At 40.0% G+C, this 9,225-nt stretch overlaps 1 protein-coding gene across 1 annotated transcript in view; it reads left to right on the top strand.

Moving 5' to 3' along the window:
• LOC125426340 (SH3 and multiple ankyrin repeat domains protein 2-like) overlaps nucleotides 1-8,992 on the top strand; it is a 16,735-nt gene extending 7,743 nt beyond the window's left edge. Inside the window, 1 exon segment of the mRNA XM_048484599.1 lies at nucleotides 8,950-8,992. Within this exon segment, the coding sequence (XP_048340556.1) occupies nucleotides 8,950-8,992 (43 nt within the window).
• The last annotated feature ends 233 nt before the right edge of the window (nucleotides 8,993-9,225 follow it).

Raw genomic sequence — 9,225 nt, 5'->3', positions numbered from 1 at the left:
TTTTTGTGGTAAAATTAGGTGCCTCGACTTATATGCGGGTCGACTTATACGCGAGTATATACAGTATATCTGAAAGACTTCATTCACGTTTATTGGAATCTTGAATAACCTTCTTGTTCCTCTGTACTGGATTGCTACCAGATTGACAATGGCAGGTGACAAAACTTTTCCACATTAAGATGCTGACAGTTCAGCACAGAGAAGCATTACTGTTCTTTACAGTGGCGTATCTGCCCAGGGACAAGAGGTAATCCCTGTCCATGGGCACAACTAATCTGGTCATGTGGGAGTGCAAAATCGGCCCCCCATGTGACCAGATGCCTTTGCAAAGATGACGAGGCAGCAGGAAGTCCTGCTGCCTTGTAATCTTCGGGCTCCAGAGGCTGGCAGTGGCTTCTGCTCTCCCTGAGCCCCACCTCCAGGCACGGGGTGGGGCACCCGGAGAAGGCTTGTCTCTGGACACCATTTTCCCCCCATGCCTCTTGTTCTTTATGGAAGAAAAAACTTCAGCTTACCAGGGACAGTGTAATTGATCAGCCCTAACCAATTCAGTTGTTTGATGAATAGTGTCTTCCTTTGAGACAGGATTGACACAAGAGCCTCTCTCCTCTATCATGCATGTTAAGTCATCTTCACTCAATTTATTGGCTGATCACCATCAAAACATGAGTAGACCGCACATATGGAGTAGTAAAGTGTGTCTGAATTCAATCTCCTACGAACAGCAAATAAATATCCTCTATTTCTCACCTTAGCTGCTGGGGAAGGTGGAAGCCAGATAACATGACATTTTGACACTCTTTTTTATTCATGAAAATTTTGAATTCTTTAATATTGAAGTTCCTATTAAGTTCTGGGGAGGTAGCAGAGTTGCACACACAAAGTTTGCAAGCATATTTTATTCTGGGTCAAGAACAAATTGCTGGATCAGGATGATTACATAACCATTCTAGTCTGTCTTTCTTCTAAAAATACCAGTAGTATGTGGTATGTTTTGTTTTTGTTTGCGTTAGGAGTATTTACAGCTTATAATGTAAAGAACTGGTAATTTGTAATCAGATATCTAAATGTGTGGCTTTAGGTAAGACAGCAATCCTACAATTCTTATAGTTAGATTTAGATCTATAGCTACATACCATATCTTCCCTCATGATGAATTCCATGACAGAGATCTACAGTCTGTAACATAATTTGTAGTTAGTTGTTCACAGGTTAGTTGCTTAGTAAAGTATGTGTATATTACACACATATACATTCACACGTATATTTCATATAAAATTAAGGTTATTTCTTTCTGTACAGGATACCTATTTAAAATTATCTCTGTTATCAATTAAAACATCAATTATAAACTGAATTTAAATTCCAAGGTATTTTACAGAGAATGTACTTTATCATTTTGTAGTGCCAGTTCACCCATCTTTTTATTAGCTATTCTTAATGGAACATAAGACACATGACATAGCTAAAAATATGTGAATTGACATAAAAGAGATTAGAGATTTTGTTTTGAAACACTGTGACATTCCCCATCAACGTGTCAGCTTCACATGCGCATCCTGACTATAAAATACAATCAGACTTATTCCACTACAGAAGTCATTTTAAAAAACTCATTTTTCTGCACTGTCGGAGTGCCACATGAAATTGGTGCCACATGAAAATTAGAATACTTTTATAGTCTGGAAATAGTGCCAGTTTTATGTTTTAGAATTGTTTTCTCAGCCCAGTAATGCCTTATGGTAAAGGGAATCTAATGTACAAAAATTCTTCCTTGCTGACAAGGATGACATTGGAGGAGTACTTTCACTGATGTTGTTTTTCCCCCACACAATATTTTCTACTGGCTTTTCCAACATCTTACACTGTTTTGTCACAGCCACATACCTATTGCCATTTCTCCCTCTTTTTGTGGCTATTTCTTTTGCCAGGCAGAGTCTGGTGGAGGAACAGCAGCATAAGTGCGATAATTTCACTACCAGGGAAAACCTGGAAGCAGTGACTATAACTCTAGGAATTGATGGAAACTAGGGGGTAAAACCACATATATTTTCCTTCAATTCATAGAACTACTGCATTGCTTCCTGGTTTTCCCAGAAGTGGGATTTTAGGTTTTAATGATTTTAGTATTTTATGCTGTTGATTTGCTGTTGATGTAACAGCCATATTGGAAGCCGCCTTGAGCCCTCCGGGGATAAGGCGGCCTATAAGTTTAATAAAATTAAAAATAAATAAATAAATAGAAGTGGCATCATCATACTAGTGACACTGATGGATTTTGAAAATTTTTCCCTCTGCTTTCACTTGGATTGGTAGCGTGTTTCAGAAGCTGGGGGTAAGGAATCCCCATCCTGACTGGGGGCTTTGTGGCCCTATCTTTCCGCAGTTATGGCTACTATAGTTACTGCTGTTGCTAATAAAGTCAATAGAACACAGTTCTGCAGTAGCAGCCTGTGTTCTTCAGTGGTGATACTGTTTGGATTCCCACTTCTTCCAACACCAATCTTCCATCAGCTGTTATGATGGAGAGCTATATTTTTTCATTGTTTCTTAAGATTATACTTGTTGTCTATAAGAGCAAAAATCAGAGATTATTTGACAGCCAACTACAGTTGTAACTAATAGAAGTAAGAACAAAACAGTCTCTGAGCAAATAAGTTAATTCTGACCTTTGTGCTATGAAGCCTTTGTGCTATGAAGCTGTTCGGGCCCTGCGGGACCTTGGTGAGTTCCGCAGGGCCTGTAAAACCAAGCTGTTCCACCAGGCCTTCGGTGAGGCTGGCCGCGGATTGGCTGCCCCATTATAAGCCCCCCTCCGTCTGTTACCATCCTGATACGGCGTATCCTTGCCAACTTGGACGTCGTTCCCCTCCCAGCCTTAGGCCCAGGCGCCAGTATTATGAGTATTATGGGTCTTAACAGGTTGTTTTAGGATTTGATGTGCTGCTTAAGTTTTTAATGGGGGTTTTAACTGTATTTTAACTGTTGTAATTTATATTTGTTGTAAACCGCCTAGAGCCCTCCGGGGATTAGGCGGTCTAAGAAATCTAAACAATAAATAAGTAAGTAAGTAAGTAAGTAAGTAAGTAAGTAAGTAAGTAAGTGTAGGGCTGCTGAGATAAGAGAATTCTAAAGGATCTGGCCATTCTGTGAGGTTCATGAATCCTGGCAAGTCACATAATTGTTATCAGCTGATATTTAGGTTGGGCCTCGGTTGTGTGAAGGATGCCCAAAGAGAATTTGGGTCTGGCTGCTCTGGGTATCTCTTGACAACCACACAGCAGTGTATCCCTTTTTCAGAAACTGCATTAAACTTCTTAGGGGGAAGTATGATGTCCTTACTGTACCATTTTTTGTTAAGTTAATTTTCATTTCTTAATTTAAACAGAAGTGTGTGAGTTGTAGCAAAGGTGTGTTACCAGTGATCATTTCTCTGGCCTCTTTCCCTCTTTTTTGTTATCAACTCTGTAGAACTTCCTCTCCAAAACAGATAAATAGATCAGCAATTAATCTGTCTCTGGATAGTTGCTTGGCAACGAAATGATCAAGGATTCCGTCATAATGACAATATCACTGCAATAAAGCAAACGGCTTTCACGAGGGAAAGAAAGAAATAAGTTACATCATTCAGGGGAGAACCCGTTTGCCTTAGGGCTTATTGCTTCTTTCTAATCCAGCATGCTGTTACTGCTCTAACAGTGGAACTAACAAAGTTTAACAATACTTACAGTGTCACCAGCATGAAATTGTTACTGACTATCCTATTCAAGGCAGATTCTCTTCTGACTGCTGTTGACTTATGCTGGAGATTCTTTACCAAATAACATATCCTCAGTCTTTACCAAATCCTGGGCTCTTGTTGAGCCCAGGGGTTCTGTTCTCTAAACATCACTGATGTACTACACTGTGAATGCCTCAGTGTCACCATAATTGTACCACAATCAGGTAAGTCAAAAGCAAATCAAGATGATGTTATAAATTAGGATGTCATAGAGCTTTCAGTTTTGAACTTCATGACTTAGAGTATTTTCACAAAACAACAATTTAGAGACTTTTTAAAGAATAAATTGAACCTGTGTCCATTAGTGTCACTTCATCTTGTTAGCTGTTCGTCAGCAAATTTTGCATATGCTTTTGCTTTGTAAATTTTTAAGTGTCTCAGTCATTCCATTTTGTCATTTTATTTGCTCTCATGATTGCTGTTAACTGAAGAGGGTCATGCTGAAGTGCCATAAAGTAAGTGTCAAGCAAAAGGCATAGATTATTCTATGTTGTGCCTTTTGTTTTTTTTAATCCATGCATTGTATCACATTTGTTCTTTTCTGCTTTTATTTGTAGCGTATAGTAATTAAATAGGTGACCCACAAGGAATCATGGGGAAGAATCATCCTCCAGTTCCTTTGGTTGTACAGCTAAAGCCTGTGGGTTATGAGGAGAGGATGGGAATAGAGTTTCCAGCCTCCGGGTAGAGCCTGGAGAGCTCCCCAAATTACAGCTGATCTCCAGATAACAGACATCAATTCACATAGAAAAAATGGCTGCATTTGGAGGGTGGTCTGTATGCCGTTATACCCTGCGGAGATCTCTCCCCTCCCCAAATCCTGCACTCCCCAGGCTCCACTCCTAATTCTGCAGGAATTTCCTAAGGTAGAGTTGGCAGCCTTAGATGGGAATTCTACATAAAAGCACTCATCAAAAGTTCTCTTTGGTCTTAGATTTTTACTCCTTAAGTTACTTGTTTGTCTTAGGGGTAAAAAAGCTCTAGATTTTCTTCACACTGGGAACTATTTGGTACCGTGGCTGCGGTAGTTTGTTACTGTACAGTATTCAAACAGTCCTGTCTTCCTAGCTTTTTCTCCCTATTATTGTCATTGAGCATGGATGTTGCTTGCTTCCTGACCCATCAAGGACATTCTAAGTTACTTACCTTTCTGCCCCACAGACAGAGTTGCTTTAAAGTCATGCCTCTGGTAAGTAACCATGGATGAGTTTGCTGTGGTCTCTGTGCTGGGCTTGAGGAGCAGAATGTGTCCAGGCCTGGCACGTCACAGCACCTCATTACAATAATTGTTTTAGTGATCCTTATTAAAACTTCTGCAGTGAAGATCTATTAGCCCCAAATTCAGATAGGGAAGGGGCATGAGAAGAATGGTCTCTCTTAATACCACTGCAATGACCACTCTCTTCAAATAAATATATGTGCAAAACACTTTTTATTTATTCCTTTCTATCCAAGGTATATATTGCTGCCACCAGGAATTTAATTCCAACTCCATTTTTAATATGATTCCTGGTATATGATTCCTGGCAGTGTTTTCTGTCCTGTTTCTCCAACATTTTTCAAAGCTGATGTGTGGTATTTCTTTTTTTAAAAAACCCTTGAAACTGCAGTTTCAAACTGTGGGATTCCACACAGCATAAATATATTGTCTTTAGGATGTTACAAAAAATCTATTTTGGCATTTTGTGTTTCCACAGCACAACACAAGCGTTATAAGCGAAAATGGATCTTTTCCCCACTTGCAGCAGATTCTCTATGGAGATTCCCTATGGGGGTTTCATCTGCTCATCCATTTGCTATTTCACTGTAAAAAGTAGAGAAAGTTTGCGGATCTTGTGGATATGTCGTTTTTCCTTTTGTTGTTTTGATGGACATATCTGTGAAGCTTCAGCAACACAATATGCACATATTGCAGCTTCTCTAATTGTGCTGCTATAGCTTCACAGATATGTCCATCAAAACTACAAAAGGAAAAATGACACATGCCACAGGATCACTAGGCTAAACAAACTTTATTCGTCTACTTTTTACAGTGAAAGTAGTAAATGGATGAGCTGCAAGCAGAGGGAACCTCCTTGGGGAATCTTCACGGAGAATCTGCTGCAGCACACAAAACAGTGGATGCGAGCAATGGAAATGAAAATAAGAAATGAAAAGGGAAACCCTCTTTTAAAAATGGTCAAAAAGGACTGTGCATGAATACAGCAATCACTGTGCTATATACACCAAGTGACATGAGGGAAAAGTGCAGGCACAAGATATTCTTAGGGAGATCCATTTGCTTACCTCAAACTGTTGGACCACATCATATAAAATGCAAAAGCTTAATCCTGGCATTCGCTCAGCAGGCAGGAATTGTCTTCAACTTGGGTTGGGGGAAACAGGTTGCTAGTTTAGCAATTGTTGAAAAACCTGGGTTGAGAGGACTTTAATGGGATAAACTCATTTTGGGGAAGAGAGCTGTGCAAAGTTCTTCCCCAAAACACTATTTATAACATCCTAAAGACATTATATTTGTGCTGTGCAGAATCCACTGCTGTGTTATATGGGCTGCAATAGCTATTAAGGCTTTTTAAAGCTATTGTTCCTTTAAATTACCTTGCAGGTTATTTCATTGCTTTTTGTTGTTGTTTTTACAGCTGACTGTTGTCGTATGCATAAATTGTCAGTTGGTGGTGGGAAGAAGATAGGTGGAGGGTTTTTTCCTTTTAATCATGCCAGAGCCACTAGTCATTTTTTTAAAAAGATTATCTTCATGGATTGTTTGAAATCTTACTAATCTTCACAGAGATTAGTAAAACTATTGTACTAATCTGCACGGAGACCTCACTGTAGTTCCACATTTTTTGATTTCTTCAGCTTTTTCCAATCTTCAGAAAAATAATTCCTGGGGTTGTGATACTCACACAGAGGACTAGTCATGTAGGATGGTAGTGTCAGGAAAGACAAGGGAATGAAATCAATCCTCCTTCCTCTTCCTCAAGTGGATCCCCACTGGGAAAGGGGTTGGGCCCCTTCTCCCTCCTCACTCATGTCCATTTACCTTCATGTAGAGGTGTGCAGATTGTTTGTTTTACAGTTTTGACTTGTACTCTCTCATCCCGGGGCTCAGAGTGGCTAAAAATAATAATATTAATTTAAGATCCGGTGTGGGGTTTAGGTCACTGATTCTATTATTCTGAGTTTGGGGTGGTATCCTTACTAACACGGGTTTCCATTTGGGGGTGATTTTTTTTGTCAGGGCTGTTTTTGCTTTCTGGGATTTGGACCCATTTTTTCATTTTTCCCCAATACATTTCTCTCCAGAAGTGTAGGGCTCAGGAGGGAGAGAAAGAGGTTCCAACGAAAAGCTATTAATTGAGGGTTGACATGCAAGGGAGGGGAGGGAAGGGGGCCCAGCATCTGGACATGGCCCACCCACCCTAGCAGAGTGGGAGGGAGGGGTGGCATGCAAGGGAGGGGAGGGAGGGAGGGGTGGCATGCAAGAGATGTAACATTGCAACATTACATTACATTACAAAATGTAAAGAGCCATTATGTTCTGGTGGCCACATTTACTCCCATAGCAAACAGTAGCCCTTTAAAATTGAAAGGGACCAGAGATGCCAACTAATAGCTGAGATAACTAGCAGCTGATAGTCATTATGTCCTACAGAAGGGGGATGCGGGGGAGGTTGTTTGGTTGTTTTGGTCATTTTGGATATCCCTGAGCCAACGTGAAAGTGAATTTTGAGGTATTATAGGCTTGGGACTATCCAAATGCAAATCCCTATCCACATAACTGTATTTCTACATGGACCACACAACCCCAGGAATGATCTTCTTGGGGATCAAAAGGGACTCTAGGAATGAAAACAGGAAAAATGCTATTTGTAGATAGTTAGATACTCCCCTCTATTATGACAGTAAACAATGTATTTCCTGTTAAAAATTATGAGAAGTGACTTTGGTTGGTAATGAGGTGAAAAACAATATTTAAGCTTTTCTCATCCTTCTCAAAGGGAACAAGAACTGGTAATTAGGTGCTGATTCATTGCTGTGAAGAAAGAACTGTGTGGTGTATGAACAGGAAGTAATCAATTGGCTGAAGGCAAAATAAAAATGCCAGAAGAAGAATATGTTTTGCTGATCTTTGCTGACTTGCTTTCAAAAGTCATGGAGCAAGACTGTACTGCTTTCTCATGTGGACAAAATTTTATGATGAATATAACATTATATTTAGTGGTCAGTGCCAGATTTAGATGAAGAGAGACCCTATGCTATTCCACTTGTAAAGCCCCTCCCAATCCCCCAGCCTCACTACTGTAGGAAAAGGGAAGAGTATTTTAAACAAAACTGAGTAAACCTGAGGGATGATGACTAAAGGAAAATTACAGAAGGGTTGTTTAGAGACTACAGTGCATTATATGTAAGAAAAATCTGCGACAGTATCAAAAATGGCGGAAGCCTTGAAGATTTTGAGACCCTAGGCTTCAGCCTGCCAAGTCTATAGGTAAATCCGGCACTGGATTTGGTACCTTAGTTATCATTCCACTAACAGCTGATTGTAAAAGCAGTATAGAACAGCTTTTGTGCTCTGGGGTTCCAAGAAGAATTTTGACAGTCATAATTTCGAGTCTTGGTGTTTGTTATTCCTGAAGCATTGTGACCTTAACTCTTTAGACTAGAGAATGGTGAGTTCCAGGAGATAGAGTATCAGGGTAGGAGGTCTGAATTTAGTGTATTAATTTAAACAAACCAGCCAGTTCTTTTGCTGCTGGTCTAAAATTAAATTGTAATGATAAAGCCTCTGCCACTGATTAACTGAGCTAATTCAAACTAACTTGTGAACTTTCCAATCTGCCTTTGAAGCTCTCAGATCAGAATGTTCACAGAGAAATCAGGAAACTGAGGAAAAGAATGGCTCTGGAGACATCTCCAACTGCCTGGGAGGGATGTGTCAAGAAGGGTTATAGGCTATGGGAAAGTCAGGAGATGAAATTGTCTGGCCAAAGGACAGTGAGCTAAAGGAAGTAGAGCAAAGTATGCAGAGGGCTAAAAAACACTTGACTGTCCATGGTAGGAGGAGAGATGGAAGATCTACAGAGCAGCTAGCACAGAAGCAAAACTTCAAAAGAAATATAGGAGCAGGAAGACTGCTGAGGTTATCTCAAGTTGCAATTATTGAGGAGCATAGAAGGGGCTTCTATCATTGCTGCAACATTGACCTGATACTCTGAAGGAGGAACAGCAAGGATCAAGAAGAGCTAAATTTCACTTAGATAGCTGCATGGTTTTAGTTCCTCATGATTTCAGCAGAATGACACATTAGAATAGCCATTCAATATCTTTTTGTTCTACCTGCATTGTAACATCTACTAAAAACAAGGGGTGACATGGGGTTGTGCATCTCGCCTGTGATTCAGGTGTGGTAGTGAGTTATACATTCTGATAAAATCATGCCA

This window comes from Sphaerodactylus townsendi, linkage group LG02 (genome assembly GCF_021028975.2).
Source record: "Sphaerodactylus townsendi isolate TG3544 linkage group LG02, MPM_Stown_v2.3, whole genome shotgun sequence".
Taxonomy (NCBI): Eukaryota; Metazoa; Chordata; class Lepidosauria; order Squamata; family Sphaerodactylidae; genus Sphaerodactylus; species Sphaerodactylus townsendi.
This window is presented reverse-complemented; position numbering and strand designations above follow the sequence as displayed.